Source organism: Girardinichthys multiradiatus, chromosome 2, assembly GCF_021462225.1.
Source record: "Girardinichthys multiradiatus isolate DD_20200921_A chromosome 2, DD_fGirMul_XY1, whole genome shotgun sequence".
NCBI classification, from domain to species: domain Eukaryota; kingdom Metazoa; phylum Chordata; class Actinopteri; order Cyprinodontiformes; family Goodeidae; genus Girardinichthys; species Girardinichthys multiradiatus.
In genome coordinates, this window is record NC_061795.1 from 9,981,086 (window position 1) to 10,002,975 (window position 21,890).

The 21,890-nt window shown below is 42.1% G+C and overlaps 1 protein-coding gene across 3 annotated transcripts in view; it reads left to right on the plus strand.

Annotated features, from left to right (window-relative positions):
* ripor1 (RHO family interacting cell polarization regulator 1) overlaps window positions 1–21,890 on the plus strand; it is an 83,039-nt gene that overhangs the window by 16,365 nt on the left and 44,784 nt on the right. For 2 of the 3 annotated variants that reach the window (XM_047382876.1, XM_047382891.1), the window contains exon 1: window positions 9,304–9,615. The exons of the other annotated variant lie outside the window; for it this stretch is intronic. In XM_047382876.1, coding sequence (XP_047238832.1) covers window positions 9,597–9,615 — 19 coding nt within the window. In that variant the 5' untranslated portion in view covers window positions 9,304–9,596. Of the gene's footprint in view, window positions 1–9,303; window positions 9,616–21,890 lie in introns of those variants that run through there. 3 annotated transcript variants of the gene reach the window in all.

Here is a 21,890-nt window from a genome sequence, read left to right on the forward strand (position 1 = left end):
GTATTCTTTCAGCGCTGACTTGTTTAGCTTAGTTCTGATTTCTTTCTAAGGACTATACCACATAGAAACTCAACTGTGTAAACATTGTTTTAATTCAAATATCAATTAAAGACTGAACAGTGGCCACAAAGGAAAAAAATGGCTGCAGGTTTCCTTCTGAGGGGTTTAACAGTTTTGAATCCAATAGAAAATAAAGGAGGTACGTGATTAACTGCCTTTATGGTTGAAAGCATAAAACCCTTACCAAAGTCAAGTTAAAGAAAAGGTCAGAGTTTTCAATTTTCATTCATTCATATTAACCACAGAAAAATTCCTGTGCAGAGTCGATCAAGGGAAAAGAGGAGTATTCTGATCACTGAACAATTCATTGTTGCATCAGTAACTTATTTATGGACAGCCGAGAAATGGACTGTTGTAGTAGTGGTAGTGGAAAAGTGACACAGTAGTTTTTATGTGAGTACCCAGAGTTAGTAATACAGGAAAAGCTCATTATCCTTTAATGTGTAGTTAACAGACTGCATATGCATGCAATAATAATAATAATAATAATACATTTTATTTATAATGCATTTTTTATTCCGAGGAATCTCACAGTGCTACAATTCAAACACAATAATAAAACAACACCATAGTGAAAAAGAGATATTTAGCAGTTAAAAGCTGTCCTAAACAGGAATGTCTTGAAGAACTGACTTTTTTACTCTTATCATGTAGATATGTGCTGCTGTAGAGACTGTTGTTTGGCTTTATTTCTCTAAATAACCATCACTTGGTGCTTTCATTGATATAGTACCAATATTATCAGAGGGGTACTCAAACCAGATAAGCCAAGAAAAGCCAAGCAGTGCCCTGCTGTAATGTGGACTGACGAAAGAAGCTCCATGACATTCCAAGGTCAGGCTTAGGTCCAGAGTTGGGAGAGTGGAATGTTACAGAGACTTCATCCTTTAAGGAGTTTCACACCCCCACAGGGCGAACTGCACAGTGTTATCTCTCAGGTCTGCTCTACAGGCATCAAGCTGTCACTGCACATACTTCATGCCTGTCCATCTATGTAGAATTCCCCCTTTGCTCAGTCTCCGCAATACTTATTGGATTTTTTTCTTAAAAGCACACACAACTCTGACACTTAGGACAATTGGACATTTTTTGGTGACTCTGAGAAGATTGGCTGACTTTATTTGAATGAATAACTTCCCTTTAATGTGTGGGCTTGTGACTGTCGAATAGACTCTAATGGTTATATTTCATCTTTATTTTCTCTTCTGCTACTTTCTGCATACTGTGTAGAAAAACAGAGTAGTTCCATGCACTGAAACATGGTGAAATGGCTTCTAAGGTGACTATTCTGGTGTGGCAGCAGCAGTAAACCAAGTGGGTGTTTTTACTGGTGTCAAACAGGTATGGGCCCGTATGAGATTGTAACACTCCAATAGCCTTAAGTAAAAGTACCTAAAGAAAATCTGTTACAGAATTTATATAGATTTAAAACTATAATGTGCTGTCTACTGGTAAATTCAGTTCTTATAATTTTGTCTTTAATATGTTTACTCTGATTGTGAAACAAACTAACCTGAAGAGCGAGAGAACACAGCTGAGAGTTGTGTATCTGTTTAAAATGAGAATCAGGAATTACATGTAAATGTTATCATACAAATATACTCTTTTTCAGCTGAAGATATTTAGAAAAATCAGGTCATAAATTTTACTGCATTTACTAGTAGATATATCTAAAGTAAAAGTCAGCTAAAACATTTGGTCATTTTAAAAGATAGAAGAACACATAAGCACTAATGCAGGAGTACTTTTTATGTGAAAGAAAAGTAAAACATTAATGATAGTAGCTTCTTTAGTGGCTTAATTTAGGAGGGAAACACAGCTAAGCAGATACGCTCTGAGTCAGTTTTCAAGACTAGAGTATGAAAGAGAGCACATATAGTCACAGTGAAAGCTTAGCCAGTAGCTATGTCTAGGAGAGACAGGGTTAAACACTGAAAGACAGGGCCAAGTGTATGATCTGTAGAAGGTGAGCATTAATTTGTTGGCAGCAGCAGCTTGGCTGATGTCACCCTCCAGGATGGTCCCACACAGAGCCAGGTCAGGTGTAGCTACTAGGAAGAGAAGAAAAGATGGAGCGAGGTTCATCCATTTGTGAACAATTGCATCAGCAAATAGTTTAACAGTTTAAGAACATTTCTCAATGTACAATAGCAAGAAATTTAGGAATTTCCTCATTTACAATCCACAATATCATCAAAAACTCCAGATGATCTAGAAAAATCTCTGCAGGTAAACCAACATTAAATGCCCATGACCTTTAGTCCCTCAGCGGACACTGCAATACAAATCAACAACATTCTGTAACAGATGGTACCACCTGGGCTTAGAAACACTTCAGAAAACCATTGTCATTTAACACAGTTTGTCGCTACAAGTGCAAGCTAAAACTTTACCATGAAAATGAAAAGCAAAAGCCATAAATCAAAAACACCCAGAAATGCCGCCAGCTTTTCTGGGTTCGAGTATGCATAACTTGCATATCTGTGATGGTATGGAGTTAGTGCCCACAGCATGGGCAACCTCCACATCTGTGAAGGCACCATTAATGCTGAAAGGTACAAACAGGTTTTGGGGCAACATATGCTGTTATCCAAGCAATGTCTTTTTCAAGGATGTTGCTGCCTATTTCAGCAAGACAATACCAAGTCACATTCTGCACGTTCTAACAGCATGGCTCCCTGGTAAAAGAGTTCTGGTACTAGACTGACCTGCCCGCAGTGCATGAGTCACACATTATGAAGCTCAAAATACAACAACGGAGATCCCGGACTGTTGAGCAACTGAAGTTGTTCATCAAGCCAGAATGGGAAAGAATTCCACCCACAACATTTCAACAATTTGTCCTCAGTTCCTAAATGCTTGAGTGCTAAAAGGAAAGGTGATGTAAGACAGTGGTAAATATGCCTCAGTCCCAGCTTTTATGGAAGATGTTGCAAGCATCAAAGTCAAAATCAATATTTGTAAAATAAACAATAATGTTTATCAGTTTGAACATTAAATATCTTGTGTTTGTAGTGTATACAGTTGCATATAGGCTGAACAGGATCTGCAGATCATTGTTCTTTGTTTTTATTTATGTTTTACACAACGTCCCAACCTCATTTGACTTGGGGTTGTACATCACAACACAAAAAATAAAAACTTGATGTGTAATTCTAAATATTTTTACTGCAGTGCACTGTTTTGTGTACTATGTTTTATCCATTTTGCATTTAAGTGTTTGATGCATAATGATACAACAGCAGTCTTGTAGAAGACAGTTTAGTCTGATATTATGGACTGTTCAGTGCAGGTGGCGACTCCACACAGGAGAAGGTTATTTTTTTCTGTTGTTTTCTTAGACTTTGTTACACTAGTAAAAATGTGCCATAGGCTATAATATACACTGTCTATAATAATGTTGTATTAAAGGAGATGACCCCAGGGGGTCACTTATCTGAAGGTTCTTGAGCAGACGCTGAATAAAGGTAATTTGAATTCTCCTCAAACGAGGCTGAACATTGAGACTTTGGGGCCCCCTACTGGCATGGGGGCCCAATGCCATCGCATAGTTCACATCGCGCAGGAAACGGCCCTGGGTATGGGATACTGCTGATGCTTTCAAGAAACCTGTACTAGGAAAACTAGTTAAAATACCAAACTAGCTATCCTAACCACACAATCAGATTTCTGCGTTATATAAATAAATAAATAAATTTTTCCAGTAAGAAATAGAAATTTGCCCTTTCCTAAATTTTTAATGGGTTTATAGAAGTACTTATAAGTAGCGTGTGTCTTACCTGATGTAGACAGTGGTGGCCCATGTAACCTTGGTTCAGTGCCCAGGCAGTTGAAGGACATACATGCCTTTAACTTACAACATTGATCAATGCTGATCTTAGCTTCTCTGTCAGATACCTTCACACATGATCCCACTGAGAGCATAGTGATCTGTCTGCTGCAGAGAAGATATTTTTATGACCTTCAAAAATTCTCGGTTGCAAGCTGTTGGACAGTTTGGAAATATTCTCACTATTTATCAGTGTGACTCTGACTTGTTTTCAACAAGTTCTTGCCACAGATTAAAGCCTCACTGCCGTATTTCATTTGTTTAGCATGGAGCAGCTTACCCTGCAAGGTTGACCTAATGGCACAGTTGCATTGCTTGTACCACCTGCTCAGCATAAAGGCAGGCCAATAAATAGTCACTGTTCAGTGACAGTATGCTAGCAATACATTTCCACTTCCAGTTACATTTAGACATGTAAATTGATGCTGAAAACACCCTAGAGATTTGTGCTTTTTGCAAAAAGTGCTTACAGGTGTTTATTACATCAGGCTTGTAATATGGAAGACTTATTAACAACTATACTTCATTTTTTACTTCATTTTGGGTATAGTTATGTGTGGGTCTATCTGACCATGTTATTCTAACTAACTACAAGTTAGTAAATAGCCTACAGCACTCCAGTGACAGTTAAGCTGCTTACTGGCCAGCTGGAGATTAACTGGAAAGTCCCCACTTCATTGGGGTCCACAAACAGACACAGCACATGCACACACGCACAGAGCCAGTCATGTGGGGCTTAGTAAGGAAGGAACAATATGCCAGCTCATTACAGGGCTTTTTGTACTCCTCTAGAATGAATAAAATGATTGGTTAGATCAGGGGTCTGAAACCTGTGGATTCAGAGCCTCATGTGTATCTTTGGGCCCTTCGCAGTGGCTCCTAACAGCTTTGATGAAAAATATGTATACATTTTATAAAAAAAAGAATAATTAGACTGATTTTATCTGTTTTCTACAAAAAAATGAAATGAAAAGTGTTTAGAAAAACCCCATAGACTAACTGAACAATAAATCAACAGGAGGATATGGACAAAATGATGGTAAGAGGAATATAAGCAGGTAGTCAACAGAGAACTATGGAGAGAATGGAAAGTATGTGGCTTCAAATTAGTGTGGTAGCTGGTTTTGTGTGTGTGGGTGTGTGTGTGTGCGTGTGTGTGTGATCATTTAGTATTTTTTGCTACATTTTCTTATTTTTGGCCCCTGACTCCCCCTCCTGTGTGGCTTTGCATTTAGGTTTAGTTCTCATTTACAAGCAATCCATTTTAACATCGATATCCTTTTAAGGACTGCCACATGTTTCCTCTCATATGTCCTTTATTGTTTTTACTGCATTTTGGACATTGCTATAAAGAGGGTTTTCTGCAAAAAACCTCTGTGCAATGTTGCCTTCACCAACCACCATGGTTTGAGTTATGCCCCTTTTCCACCGGCTCTATTTAGATCACACATCTCTGCTCCACTTGGTCTCGCTCTGCTCGGGACAGAACCTGTTGTGTTTCCATGGACTCACTGACGTCTGGAGTTATGGCTTAAAGCCTTCAGTGTAGTGCTCTGTGCCGTTATTAACGGCACAATAAAGTAACTGTGTGAAATAAATAAATAGAATATAGAAACATCAATAAAAACATTAAAAAATAATTTTTGTATGATTGTCTTTGCAATAATTTCTTATGTATGTTTTTTCATATAAAAAATGATTCACTGGGATAATTATCTGGAACCCAGAAAATAAGGCTTAGAAGTTCTGATGCTCTCTTGCTCTCGGTGGAAGACATAGGCGTTTTCTCTCTCTCCCTTCTTCCCTGCTGATCCCTGCTTCTGCTTTTGTCTGTATTTTTCTCAGAGCCTCGCTTTGCATATCCTCCAAACTTGTAAATTATGGATTTGGTCAGCTGGTCTCTCAACGTAATTGATCCAATTTTTTCGATGGGAAGACAGGGTAAAGGAGAACCCTCTTGTTCAGATGGGACGTTCTTCTCTGGATACACAATGGATTCTTGGCAGCAGTGGAAGATTGTGTGCCTGAATCCGATGTTGGTCGAGGACGAAGAAGATGTGTACATATTTGGACTTTTGATAACAGGATTTTTGCTTTTTGGAGTTGGTGGTTACCTGGCTTATCGAGTGATTCGCAAAATGTGGGTGGCTGTTCAAAGCATTCCAAAACTACCTGCGATGTTGGATGGAGTCTGTAGAGCGATCAACACTCAGACTGGAATGTTCAGAGAGCAGAATCTCAAGCTGGACACGATTCTTGAAAATAATTGCAGCCTGGCAGTGGTTGGACTCAGAGGTTAAAGGATATAATCTTGGAGAATTTAATCTGTGGAAAGTACCAGAAATTTGGCTATTTGGATTCGCATTTGAGACATACCAGTAAAACTCTTAAGGTAGCTGGAAATTCACAACTGCCTGAACCACAACATTTATTGTTTTCTAAATCTGTAGCCCCAATGTGGCCTTGGCAACTTCTGCTAATTGGCTATCGACAAAATATCTCCTGGAGGTTATATAAACACAACGCTCTTCCCTAGCACTCCCCTACCAGCTGTGTTCTGATAGGCCTATGCGGCCGATTGATAAAACTTCCACCTCTCTTCTCAAGGACAATGGTGCTTCTATCAGTGTTGACAGTCTAATTCTTGCAAACACACTCAGACTTATATATCTGCAACCTCAAGATTCCACCATACCCTTGCTAAAGCTTTACTTATGTGTGTGTTGCTTACCCCTGCCGAGGTTTTTTGTACTATTTCAGACTCTATTCTGCTAAGAATAGAGTCTGAAATATGATTTTTTTTCCTCCTACTTACTTTACCTAAATGTGTGATTTCATAACTTTTCATAGATTTTCAGATTTCTCAGAAGGATTACCAGCAAAAGCCAAATATTAGTATTTGAAAATTTGACTAAAGCCGTTTTACACCAATGACCAGAGATTCTTAGATTTCTTAGAAGGATTGTATTACAACAATATCATACCAGTGACAGCCAAACATTATTAATATTTAAAAAGTTTGGACTAAAAATGTTTTATACCAGTGACTCAGCTTATTTGAATGATGGGACCACAACTGCCTCATGCCAGCGACCTGAAGGATTAATATTATAATTTTTCTTCCAGCACATGATGAATTCCTTACCACAGAGGACTTAATGAGCTAATTACCTCTATTAGAAAGACTGGATTAGAACCAGCTCTTTCCAGTAAACTCCCAAGGATTATCAATGTCATTTGATTTGTTTTTCTGTGTTTTCTGTCTTATTGTAATGTTTTTCCTCATTTACAGCGCTTTGAGATTCTTGTTGCTGAAAAGTGCTATATAAATAAACTTGACTTGACTTGACGTGAGGGGGTGTGGCAGGAGAAGCAGAGAAGAGAGACACCGCTGTCTGGATGGTAAGGCTCCAAAGTTTGCCTGAAAACGTTACAATTTTGGGCTTCATGAGAAAGTTTTTGTCTCAGCCACGACAATAACGAGGACAGTTCTAACTGCGCAAAACTTTGGACTTTTGACTTTTGACCACGATGAAGTTAGTTTTAAGTTGGATATTGGATATTCGTTCAGTGTGGGTTTAGCGGGGTCTTTCTCCCATTTGATCCGATGCAGGCTGTCTGATTACGGGCAGCTTCTCTCTGCCTGCTCCCTCCTCCTGCAAAAGAGACACAAATGGCTCTATAATAAAGCTCTACTTACAACATTAAGATCCAACACTGCAAAATGCAAATTCTTGCAATTTGGTCTTAGGATTTTGATTAGGAGTATATTAGAAAAGGGAAGTATCATAAATAGGATGGCTTTTAAAGAAAATTGGGAATTTAGTTAATGGACTTAGACCCATATTAGATGCCAAAGAGAAAATGTATTCCAAATTCTAAATTTTTAGTCTGCCCAGCCTTTCAGACATTGATATGGAGAGCTACTAAGAGTTGTTAGTGAAGCACAAAAGCAGCTTACCTCAAATTGGATAAGAGATGTGTCAATTGCCTACACAGGGAAAGCACTGCTGCTATTATCCTAACTATTTACCTGCCTCAAGCTTTTAATTTTAAAACCTCTAACTCATGTTTAAGCACTGCAGTAAACCTAAATTCAACATCTACCCAGCCCACCAAAAACAATAAAATTGACAATTATTGTCCAAACTTTTTTAAATGTATGTGCATAGGCTAAGACAATATTTTCAAACAGTTTAGGGTTGGAAAACAGATGCTCTGTTCACATCTATAAAAGTGTACCTGTAGGCTTAGAAGATAACCCAGTCTCTGGGGTGGAGCTCGTCTGTAGGGGTGTGACCCTGTGGGGAGGCGATTCATGGCGTTTGGGCTGTTGATGACCCCCTCTCCAGATGGGGATGGCAGTTGTTGGGGGCTGGGATGTCGGGGCTGGGGTCGGGGCTTGGGCTGGGGGCTTGGGGTCGGGGTCTGGGCCGGGGTTGTTCAGGTTCGGGCGGTGCCGGCACTAATCCTGCCTGGTGCTGGAGCGCCCTGCCTGTCTCTGCCCCAGAATGAAGGGGACCACCTCCTGGGTCTGGTTGCCCCTCTAGGGGTATCGGTACCTGGAGTGTGAGTGACTGTACGTGTCCATTGTTGTGTGTCTTAATGTTGGGTGTGTGCCTGTGAGTGTTTTACTGTGTACGCATAAGAGTGGGAAGGTGTGATCGTGACTGTGTGTGCCTGTGTTTCTGTCAGGTTGGATCTTGGGCTGCTCCCTCTCTTGGATCTGCTTAGGCCCCCTATATATTGTGGGTCCTATTTCCTCCCCGCCACAGTCCCAGCTGTAGGCTGGTGTTTCTGCCCACTGGTGTATTGGTGGTTTTTGATGTCCGAGGCTGGGTGCTTTGGTGTGTGCCAGCTCACTGGTACACACCTGGTAAATAATTAAATAATGTTTCATCTCATCTCTTTGTCTTTGATTACCACAGTTTACTGCTCAGAAATTTTATTTTGCATAAAAATGTCCAGTATTGGTGCCTGGTTATTTCTTTCTTCTGTATGACCTCCAGAGGGCTATGCAGATACATTAGCAGTCCATTCATACTGGGCCGTGGTTCTGGGATCCAGAGAGTTAAAGCATTAATAGAAAACTAGGCAGTAATTAACATTTTTATAAAGTTCACTACAGAAGTGTGTATTTGTGAAAGTGCAAACATTTTATTTTTATTCTAATCTGCTTTGTGTCCACTCTGTATTTTAACATTTTTATGAAGAGGCACAAATAGAAGGGAATTTGTCATTTTATTGAAAACAATATATCCAGTCGAAAGAGGGAGGGGCAGGAAAAAGGGGTGATGTCAGCAGGGAAGAAGAGAAGGGAGGACTGCCTTGCTTTTCCTGTTTCCAGCCCTCTTCTCCCCTACTCCCCCTCCTCTCCCTCGTCCTCTTATCAGTGTGCCAAAGAGAGTAAGGCGATCAGTAGAAGAAGTAGACGGATTAACAACTGGGAATGAGGCCATGAGACGAGATAAAATGAAAAATAAGCTGGGATTGACTCCAAAGAAGTGAAGGAAAAGACACTTGTTTGCTGATCGATACTTAAGGATCAACAGATGCCAAGAATCGTTAAGAAGAAACGGAAAAAGGAAAGTTAACAGTGAAAAAGTACAGGCATCAGGAGTGTGTTGGCAGGGAGGAACAAGTGCTTGTTTCTGGAAACAGGTGGAGCCATTACAAAGAGACACCAGCATCAAGCATCACAACTACCATGTACAGTGGATATGGAGGTATGAACAGCTCCCTGAGGCAGCTCTAACTGTCTGCATAATGGCATTTAAGTTGATGGTTAACAGGTTTTTAATTTCTAAAGAGAGTAACTTGTAAAAAGCTGAAATACAAATTGTTAAAATGGCTGAGAGCCTAAAAGAGGATAGCAATGTACCATCCACCTTAGAATGTCTTCTCATGGGACATTAGGAGGACATATTAATGAATCCATTCAATAGGTCTTCCCACTATGGTCACACTGCTGTAAATAACCATGCCAGTGCCAACATATAGCTATATTCTGGTACTGTTTTGATTCTGATTTACAGAGTTTCCTCATCTATACAACTGTGATTAAATAATATTCATCCAGTAACAAGACTGACATTAACAGAGCATTAAAAGAGCTATGTCCCTCTACATGCCAGCTGAGCGGAGATCGGTTTCCAAAACTACTTGCTGCAGCAAAGACAAGGGACAGTATACAACATCTCGTCCTCATTTTGTGTTGCAGCAGAAGTCAATGTTAGGCTCAGATAGTCTTATGTCAGTAAACCATTTACCAGGGTCAGTCTGGTAGTTGTGTCCTGTTGGCATTGTGTCTTGTCGTTTAATACAACTAGTAAGTAACAAGTTCACATGTCGCATGTACTGCCTCTAAGTTTGTATGTTAGTCATACAAAAGTAAATTCAGATTCTGATAAAAGAACTTGTTGAATGTTGGCAGGATAACAAATTATTCTACTGTCAGGCAGCTTATTTACATCTACAGGGTTTCCACTGAGGCTTAGAAAGGTTCACAAAGTATTGAATTTAATGATCACTACTTTAGGCCTCAAAACATTTCAGACAAGTTTAGATACTTGTTAAAGATTACTCATTGCTGCTTCTTTTGTATTTGCTGCTGACAGTCAGTTGAAGCCGGCCCTCAGTTTGGACAAAGATTGGAATTCTGCCCTCCCAAGAATTTGAGTTTGATTTCCCTGGGTAATGTAATTGCATTTCCCTAACCCAGGGAAAAACATTTATTTTACGCTATCTTTTACAAGGTTCTTTGCCATGCCAAAGTCAGTAAAGTCTATGGTTATTGAGGTTTGCTAAAACAATAAGGAGATTTCAGATATCAGCAAAAATACCTGGTATGAACCTTCCTGTATGTTGTGTGAGAGCACATTGATGTTACTTAGATTCATTCATTTATTCATTCATTTATTTATTTTTATCGCACTTTGAAACAGCCAACTAAGGTGACCAAAGCACTTAAACGTAAGATCACATAATCACAGTGAAAATCACAAAACATAAAAAACATATAAATATCAAAGCAGGAGCAAAAGAATCATAGCTAAAATGCCACCATGCTACTTCATATTTAAAGCTTGGCCGAGGAAATAAGGCTTAAGCTTAGATTTAAAGATGCCTGGGTCAGTGGTGAAGGTCTAGGGGAAGTTGGTTCCAAAGTTGGAGTCCTGCCACTGAAATGCCCAGTCACCCCAATGCTTAAGCCTTAAGATGTAAAAAGTAATGGAGTCACTACACCAACATAAGTTATATTTAATTTACATTTAAGCTATTAGGCAAATTAACTTGCTTATGGTTAGGTAAGTAAATTATTAAGCTGCCTTATTTTTTCGTCTTCATGTAGATTTTAAATTGAAATCATAATAGTATGAAAAATATTATAAGTGACTTACTGAAGCTTGCAGTCTATTGATCTATTAGCTTTAGTTCTGTTTTATGTGCCTAGATATGCTGTACTTCGTTAGGGCCAAATTTACATTTAAACCACATGTTAGTACCAGATTGGACCCACTTACAAAACTGCCTTAATTCTTCATGGCATAGATTAAACAAGGTTCGGAATCATTCCTTAGAGGTTTTGGTCCATATGTACATGACAGCACCAAATCCCAAAGGTGAATGGAGATCTAGTGACTGACGAGGCCATTACAGTACAAGGAAGTCATTGTCATGTTCAAGACCCAGTTTAAGACGGTCAGCCACAATATTCAGGTAGGGTGAGGTGTTTAAGAGATGGTCGACTGGTACTAAGGGACTAAAGGTGTGCCAAGGAAATATCCCCCATGTCATGACACCACCACCAGCAGCCTAAACTATTGATAAAAAGAAGAATATGTCAAGGCTTTTATGATGATCACATCAAATTCTGACCCCACCATCTGAATTGTGCAGCGTAAATCAAGACTCGTCAGACCAGATAAGATGTTTCTAATGTCTTTTTGTGCAGTTTTGGTAATTGCTTCAAGATTTCATGCATGGTGGGTTCAGAGATGATATTTTGCATTCCTTGGTTGTAAAAAGTTGTTATTTGAGCTACTATTTCTGCCATGTGATTGGCTGATTCACTCTTACTCAGCAACTAAACAGGCATGCCTACTGAAGTCACCAGTAACTATATTTCTGCAGGCGTAAGAAAACAAAGAACTAAGTTTCAGTTCAATGGTTTCCCTTTAATATATCCTGATTTAGCCAGCTCATATGCAGCAGACAAGTATATCTTTTTTACCCTGATTTTATTTTATTTTTTTAGTTTACAGCAGCTCGGTTCAAGTTCTGATGGTTATACAAATGATAGTTCAAAGTTCTCAGAAAAGAGTATCATCACTTGGTACTAATACCCTTAGCTCTTATTGCACAACACTGACTGTGATATTTTTTGTAGGTTTCATACTTCCAATATATGATTAATATAAATAGGAATTTTTTACACTACTTATTTAAACGTGTTACCAGAGGAGCAACCAAAACCATACATCAATTATTTGTTACTAGAACATTTAAAGTTATATTAAATTAAAAGAGCAATTGAAAGTTTCTTCTTTTACCAACATTCTTATTTTTAGAAATTCAAATAAAGTTTTTTTCTGGGCCAGAACAAATCATTTTTCACAGTTTCTCTACTTCCTCCTCCAGCCCTTGGCAGTTTTTAATCTTCTGATGTCCCTGCCACGTGGGATGGCTACATCTGTCTTTGTGTGGTTATCAGCCACCACACCTTTCAGGTGGTTAGCAATCACATGTTTGTCCCAACGGGTCGGTCATTCCAACCATAAACAGTGGTGTCTAAAACCCATATATCATCCCAGTCACTTTAGTATTTTATGTATACTTTTTCTACCTGCATCTGGCAGTTTACGGTGTGTGCTGAAGAGCCCCTTGGGTCTCATTTCATGACCTGGACCTGGAGTCCTGGGTAATGTGGTAGACTCCAGACTCTGAAGTTAGTAGTTGTTGATAGTAGTTAGGACTTCTTGATATACTGCACTTCTTCATGGTATGACATCTACTTTGCCATGTTAGGGCTTTTTTTCTATGTCCTTTTCTTCCACATAGGGTTAATATTAACAAATTAACCCTATCCACCTGTTCTTAGTGTGATCTAAAACTGATTATTTTTCTTTATGAAAACACTGTTTTTTTGTTTTATCTATCTGCTTAAAACAACATTCAATAGGGTTTGAAATTATTAGTATGATACCCAAAGAAAATGTATTTTGTTTGGGCACTTAAGCATGTATCTAATGTATTTTATAATCAGACACTAAAACATATTTCCTGAAAATGTTCAGTAAAGCTGCAGGGTTTTTCTGTGTGACTCAGTTTATCCAGAAGCTGAACTGAACTAATCTTTTTCTGGGCCCTGCCTCTCACAGGATGTTGCCCCCTCCCTCGGGATTTCCTTCTCCTAAAGGCAGTGACGTGATGGAGGGAAGGTTCCTTGTTTTGTTTTTTTAAGCCAGTGGGTTTGGTCATACAATGAAACTATTTAAATAGGTCTTCAGAATCTTTTTTTCAGTTGGCCATATTAAGGTTTTTTTTAGGTTTACCAGGGTTGGCTGTTTTTTTTATTTTAAGAGGAGTAGCTGAGCATTCACATGCTGGTAATAGCCATGTTAGTTATATTATTACCACATCAGGTTAGTTTAAGAAAAGGAAGTTATTTCTTTTCCAAAACAAGCTGTAAACCAAATGATAGAATATCAACATACTTTCTCTTTATATATACCAAGGCCCAAGCCTTTTAGCATAGAACCTTATCATCTTCCTCTCAATAAATATGCTGTAGGACTCTGACTGGATGTTAGGACTGCCATGCTGAATAATGCATATGGGCCAGTCATAGATGGTTCTCTCTAATGAGTAACAGCCTAAAAGTAGTCTTAAACTCAGTTTAGGATGTGATTACCATATATCATTTTAGACTTATTTTTCTTAATTTCATTAATTTTATTCAAACAGAAAAATAAAAGAGTGGTAGATTAATACATTTAATTCAATAAGATGTACACCTATAAACTATCATATGTAAGGCAATAGTGACTGTGTGAACTACTTATGAACAGTCAGTATCTAACTTTCAGTAAATTCCAGCTAGAAAGCAATCTGCAGAATCAGGGAATGTTTTACTTTTAAATCTGACAGAAATGTGTCTTCTTACTGGCTTTTGTTTATCTATGTTGCAAGTTTTGTGGACAATGTTCCTAAACCTATGAATAAATAGGGGCCTGGTACTTAAATCACGACTGTTTCCTGAGGCAACATTTACCATAACTAATGTGTTTGAGTACTGGGATTGACCAGTATATACATTTCATAACACGTGAAACTTTTCCTGTGATTATATTTGCTCCGAAAGTGCTTTTCTACGAAACTGCTTTGTTTCCATGCTAAATTAAACAAGCAGATGTGTTTCAGGCCTTCTAAATGTCAGCTGGGTAGAGTCATCCCATGGGTCAAGGTCCAGGTCAGGTTCAGGACGTACAGAAGAGATTATGATTTTCGGTTGTGTGGAGCAGATGTCAGTGTCCTACACTTCTGTTTGTTATATTATGCAGATATCCTCACAGGTAAGGCCTTAAATTCCAAGCTAGCTAGAAGTGGCTGCTTATTTTAAACAGCTCTTTCATGAGATATGATTGTTCCAGATCCATCAGAGATACTCTGTGTAGAACAAGATGGCTGACATTAACAGAAAACTTGGAACACTTTTTGGTGTTTTTCAAACTAAGACTAGATATTTAGACAGCCACCATGTCGCAGTGTCCTAAGTGGATATAGAACTGGTTGGGTAATTAAGTGTTGTGCTGCGTTACATTGTGTAGGGTAGGTAGGTGTGTATATGTGTGTGATGAGAGGGAGGAATTGTTGTCCTGAAAAGTCTGGAAGAGAAAGGTCAGGCTGTTTACAAAAGGTCACATGCTCAAATCAGCCCAGAGGCATTTACACGGCTGAGTGTGGCACAGTTCCAGTGGTGATGTGGGAGCACCAGTAACTCAATGGACTCTGTTGTTATCAGTGGGTAGAACAGAACTGTATGGATCAGGTAGGTAGCTCTGCAATTTTTAACGTTCCTAGTCTGAGGCAACTTATCTCAATTTTTAATGAAGCTTATTTTGATTGGCTCCTGCAAGTTTAACAGAAATAATGGAGATCAGATATGAATGCATGAGACAGACAGAAAAATGTGCAAAGTATATTTTTCCAGAGTTTTAACACTAAATACTTTTAAAACCAGATAAACATCTGCTGTTATAAAAAGATATGCAATCCTTTTTCCTCACTGACATTAAATCAGAATAAACCTTTGCTGTTTTAGCTCAGTTAAGATTACCAAAATTAAGTCTATTTGATAAATTCCAAAATAATGAGAGAATTTCTTAGAGAACATTTTTTTATTTAGTTTAAAGTCAGACGTTTCCATCCATTTCCCTCGTATTTGGTAGAATTGCCTTTTAAACTGTTTGACTTGGGTCGAACATTTTGGGAATCTTTTCCCAGACTTCTTACAATACAGTACTTTGCTGGAATTTTGTTCCAATTCTCTTGACAGAACTAGTGTAACTGGGACGGGTTTGTAGGCAGGCTTGCTCATACACACCAGCTCTGCCAATAAAAATGAAAAAAGGTATTTTTCTATATGTAAATTCATACTGTTTAGTCAAAGTAACATCCTGTTTTTGATACATTTAATGGATATTTATCAATGAAACCACAGACAGATGTGAAGGGTGATCAATAGAGCTAATATTTGCCAGAAAACAAGAATCATAAAAAGGCAGTGGATGGATGGACACAGAGGCCCGGGGGCACCTATGGCCCTGTTTACATGACAATGTTTTCCATTGAACCGCCACCTTAACTTGGTGGAGGGGTTTGAGTGCTCAAATGATCCTAGAGGCTATGTTGTCTGGGGCCCAAATGCCCCTGGTAGGGTGTCCCATGGCAAACAGGCTCTAGGTGATGGGTCAGACAAAGAGTGGTTCAAGAATCCCTCATGAAGAACATAATATCGAGGCACGTGACATCGCCCGGTACGGCGGAGCCGGGGTCCCACCCTGGAGCCAGGCCTGGGGTCGGGACTCATCGGAGAGCGCCTGGTGGCCGGGTTGCTCCTGGCGGGACCCGGCCGGGCCAAGCCCGAATGAGAGACGCGAGGCCATCCCCCAGTGGGCCCACTACCTGCAGGGGGAACCGTGAGGGACCGGTGCAAAGAGGATTGGGTGGCGGACGAAGGTGGAGACCTCAGCGGCCCGATCCCCGGATGCTTAGGCTGGCTCTAGGGACGTGGAATGTCACCTCGCTCGGGGGGAAGGAGCCTGAGCTTGTGCGGGAGGTCGAGAGATATCGACTAGAAATAGTCGGGCTCGCCTCCACGCACAGCGTGGGCTCTGGAACCCATCTCCTTGAGAGGGGTTGGACTCTCTTCTACTCTGGAGTGGCCCACGGGGAGAGGCGGCAGGCTGGTGTGGGTTTGCTTGTTGCCCCCCAGCTCAGCCGTCTCGTGTTGGGGTTTACCCCAGTGGATGAGAGGGTCGTATCCCTGCGCCTTCGGGTTGGGGAGAGGTATCTGACTATCATTTCAGCCTACGGGCCGAGTGGTAGTGCAGAGTACCCGGCCTTCTTGGCGTCCCTGTCGGGGGTGCTGGATAGTGCCCCTCCCGGGGACTCCATTATTCTGCTGGGGGACTTCAACGCCCATGTGGGGAACGACAGTGACACCTGGAGAGGCGTGATCGGGAGGAATGGCCTCCCCGATCTGAATCCGAGTGTTGTTTTGTTATTGGACTTCTGTACTAGTCACGGATTGTCCATAACGAACACCATGTTCAAACATAAGGGTGTCCATCAGTGCACTTTGCACCAGGACACCCTTGGCAGGAGGTCGATGATCGACTTTGTTGTCGTATCATCAGACCTTCGGCCACATGTTTTGGACACTCGGTGAAGAGAGGGGCTGAGCTGTCCACTGATCACCACCTGGTGGTGAGTTGGATCCGCTGGAGGAGGAGAAAGCCGGACAGACTTGGCAGTCCCAAGCGCATAGTGAGGGTCTGCTGGGAACGCCTGGCGGAGCCCTCGGCCAGGGATGTATGCAACTCCCACCTCCGGGGGAGCTTCGACCAGATTAGGGATGTTGGAGACATAGTGTCCGAGTGGACCATGTTCTCCGCATCTATTGTCGATGGTGCTGCCCGTAGCTGCGACCGTAAGGTCCGCGGTGCCTGTCACGGCGGCAATCCCAGAACCCGGTGGTGGACACCGGCAGTAAGGGATGCTGTCAGGCTGAAGAAGGAGTCCTATCGGCTTTGGTTGGCTTGTGGGACTCCTGAGGCGGCTGACGGGTACCGTGAGGCCAAGCGTGCTGCGGCCCGGGCTGTGGCAGAGGCAAAAACTCGGGCCTGGGAGGAGTTCGGTGAGGCCATGGAGAAGGACTACCGGTTGGCCTCGAAGCAATTCTGGCAAATCGTCCGGCGCCTCAGGAGGGGGAAGCAGTGCTTCGCCAACACTGTTTATAGTGGGGGCGGGAGACTGCTGACCTCGACTGAGGACATTATCGGGCGGTGGAAGGAGTACTTCGAGGATCTCCTCAATCCTGCCATCACGCATTCCGTGGTGGAAACACAGGCTGGGGACTCGGGGTTGGACTCTTTCATCACCCAGGCTGAAATCACCGAGGTGGTTAAAAAGCTCCGCGGTGGCAAGGCTTCGAGGGTGGATGAGATCCGCCCTGAGTACCTCAAGTCTCTGGATGTTGTAGGGCTGTCATGGTTGACACGCCTCTTCAACATTGCGTGGCAGTCGGGGACAGTGCCTCTGGACTGGCAGACTGGGGTGGTGGTCCCCCTTCATAAGAAGGAGGGTGTGTTCCAACTACAGGGGAATCTCACTCCTCAGCCTCCCTGGTAAGGCCTACGCCAGGGTATTGGAGAGGAGATTCCGACCGATAGTCGAACCTCAGCTTCAGGAGGAGCAGTGTGGTTTTCGTCCCGGCCGTGGAACACTGGACCAGCTCTATACCCTCTACAGGATGCTCAAGGGTTCATGGGAGTTTGCCCAACCGGTTCACATGTGTTTTGTGGACCTGGAGAACGCATTCGACTGTGTCCCTCATGATGCCCTGTGGGAGGTGCTCCAGGAGTATGGAATCGGAGGCCCTTTATTAGGGGCCATCCGGTCCCTGTACGAGCGGAGCAGGAGTTTGGTCCGCATTGCCGGCACTAAGTCGGACCTGTTCCTGGTGCATGTTGGACTCCGGCAGGGCTGCCCTTTGTCACCGGTCCTGTTCATAACTTTTATGGACAAGATTTCTAGACGCAGCCAAGGGCCGGAGGGGGTCTGGTTTGGGGACCAGTGGATTTCGTCTCTTCTTTTTGCGGATGACGTGGTCCTGCTGGCCCCATCTAGCCAAGACCTACAGCATGCGCTGTGGCGGTTCGCAGCCGAGTGTGAAGCGGCTGGGATGAGGATCAGCTCCTCCAAGTCCGAGGCCATGGTACTCGACCGGAAAAGGGTGGCTTGTCCTCTTCAGGTTGGAGGGGAGTTCCTGCCTCAAGTGGAGGAGTTCAAGTATCTCGGGGTCTTGTTCACGAGTGAGGGAAGAATGGAGCGGGAGATCGACAGACGGATAGGTGCGGCTGCCACAGTAATGGGGGTGCTGTGCCAGTCCGTTGTGGTGAAGAGAGAGCTGAGCCGAAAAGCAAAGCTCTCAATTTACCGGTCGGTCTACGTTCTATGGCCATGAACTTTGGGTCATGACCGAAAGAACGAGATCCCGGATACAAGCGGCTGAAATGAGCTTCCTCCGTAGGGTGGCCTGGCACTCCCTTAGAGATAGGGTGAGGAGCTCGGCCAATCGGGAGGAGCTCGGAGTAGAGCCGCTGCTCCTCCACATCGAGAGGAGCCAGTTGAGGTGGCTCGGGCATCTATACCGGATGCCTCCTGGACGCCTTCCTCGGGAGGTGTTCCAGGCACTTCCCACCGGGAGGAGGCCCAGGGGACTGCCCAGGACACGCTGGAGGGATTATGTCTCTCGGCTGGCCTGGGAACGCCTTGAGCTCCCCCTGGAGGAGCTGGAGGAGGTGTCTGGAGAGAGGGACGTCTGGGCGTCTCTGCTGAGTCTGCTGCCCTCGCAACCCGGTTTCGGATAAGCGGAAGACGACTAGTACGAGTACGTTTTCCATTGAAACTACACGTTTTATTTCCATTTCTACTGTTCATTTACATGACAACAGCACATGTTTTTCCTCAAAATGGCACAATTTAAAGGTGACCTGTCATACTTCCTTTTACACCTTTGGGATAGGTCTATGGGTTATACAAAACATGTTAATTACATTTTACGCACAAAGTCAAATTCAGATCATGAGATGCCACCAATTTACATTGCGAATCAGTCAGTGTAGTACCTACACAAAAGAAGGGAAAACAATACCTACAATCCGCAAACATCACATATAGAAAAAAGACAGAAACATTCACGTACACATAGGATGAAGGTAGGTTTGCTCTGAGAGGTTTCTTGGTGGCTTTGGAAAAATCTATTGAAATGTAGTCCTAAAAATGACAGTTCAATAAGGCCTGCATGAAGTTGTAAAACACACCTGGCCTTCACACACAGCTTTCTGTTGAGCTGAGATTTATTTACTCACTGAAGACAGATAGAGAGGCATTCTGCACCGGGGATCCGGCGCCTGTTGTTGGTGTCCCAGAGGATGATTTGTCCCCAAATGCGGGGCAGCAGGTTTTCAAACTATGTCTTGGATAGACGGAAGTACCGCTGAAAGCGACCGTGATCCAGAATCAAGTGGAGCGTTGTTGCCATTTTGCCGTTGTCAACATATCGCCACGCAAATTGCTGGCGAAATGTCAGGAGAGTGACAGGACGCGAAAGAGGCAGAAAAGTTGCTGGAATTGCAGTTGGAATTGCAGTCTTTCTGCAAATCCTGACATGTAGGTTCTCAAAGCTGTCTGTGGTGAAGTGATTCACGCAAACTAGTAATGTCTTCGGCAATGTGACTGGAACATTGCCCTCCAAAATAAAACAAAGCCACTAATCTCTGTTATCCGACCGCGGGAGAATGTGTTTGGACACACGTGGGTCTTTGCAGCCAGCAACAGAACATCTGCCTTGGAGGGTAGCCATTGTAAAGCGCATGTAAGGTAAAACCAACCACATGACATGATCCTCTACTGATAATCAAGTGGGTGGATCTCCACTACAGTTGCTAGTCAGGGGCAGGACTCAGGTAATGTCACTAGATGCCAGTGTAATTGTGACGTTACAGTTAAACAGCTTTTAAAAGAAAAAATAAACATTCATTTATAGCCAAAAATGTTTTTTGTTTTTTTTGCATTTGGACTTTTTTGCATTTGGACTTGTAGAAGCATTAGAGATTGTCGGAGTTGTCCTTCTTAACTCCTGCGTGTTCGTTTATTTGGGCAAAGCATCTTAATTCTGTTTGAGAAAAAACTAAACTTAAATGTCTAAGAAAGCAAAACACGGACTAGAGGTTGAAGCTGATTCACCCGGCCGGGGACAGTGCTGTCTCTGTATAGTCAGGAACACATCTGCTCTTCTCTCCCCTGCACCGTTCTTTTATTGAACACACACATACCAGGGTCACATTTGTTGTGCAGCGCCTTATCAGGTTCTCACACATTCTTTTGCTGCAGTCAGTTTCTCATACATTCTTTTGCTGAAGGTCAGTTTTGAGGCATCTTCTATTGAAGAAACTGACACATGCACTCCCTAATACACTGCCAGCTTCTCACTATACAGACAGAAAACACATGCCAGCTTTAACCTTGAATAATAAACCCTCATTGTGTGACCACAATAGAAGCTACTGTTTAAGGATTTTTCTAACTCTCAAAAGCATAACTAAAAACTCCTAATAATAATCAATCTATAAGCAGCAAATCCCAAATATATCTTAGCTTTAGCTACTAATGATAAGGCATTTATATTTCCACAATTCCCCCTTTTGAAGTCTGTTAAGACTTCACTAAAAGAATACAAAAAGTAAACGTCTATACCAGAAGCCTAAGCACAGCGGACTCAAATTAAATTCTCAACACCCCTTCAGGCTCCTCGTCGTCATCAGGGATAGCCAACAAAGGCATCATATGAGGGGGTGTGGTTGACTTGCCTTCAATAGTTGCAGTAATAAAGCGCACAATCAACGATCTAATACATGGTACACAACAACATCCACACGTCACCATAATAGCAACAAATCCTGCTATGGATATAAACAAAGATATGATTAAACCTGACCACTGTCCAAACATACCAATCATCCAATCCTCAAATGGGTTATCAATACCTGAATGTTCATGCATGGTGGCAGATAGCGTTTTGAGGCCTGCTAAGGCTTTCGACACTGATCCGTCTGGTGCTGTATTGTTTGGAATAAATGTGCAACACATATCACCAAACATTGCACATACGCCCCCCTTTTCTGCTAGACGCATATCCAGCACCATTCTATTTTGTACTGACATAAGGGAAGTAGGTCCTGTTTGATCAGTGAGTCCCTCAACTGCATCTCGAGTTAAGTTCGCGAGGCGTAGGATATTGTAATGAATATAATTGATGCGGTCGACATTCTTGTTAGGGGTCACAGGGAAAAGGGCAGCAATAATTGGTATATTCTCAAATCCTGCAGAAATTTGGTCAGCCAATTTATATTCATTTGGTACTCCCCTAGGGACACCTACAGCATCTATATAGGTGGGGGAGCCCTGACTTAAATCAAATCCAGCAGTGCTTCGTTTCATAATATGCCATCGCCTTCTGCGGTTGAGAGCTGTTTGGGTAGACGTTTAAGGTCCTTACCTAAAAGAATAAGGGGAGCCTGTAATCTCACCATTGCACACACCCCTATGGTATTCTTAGGAATGTTGGTAAGTAATCTATGTCCACCACAGTAATAATAGAGTCCAGATCTGGCCCAAGGACCAATAACACTACCTGGTGTAGTAATATTACACC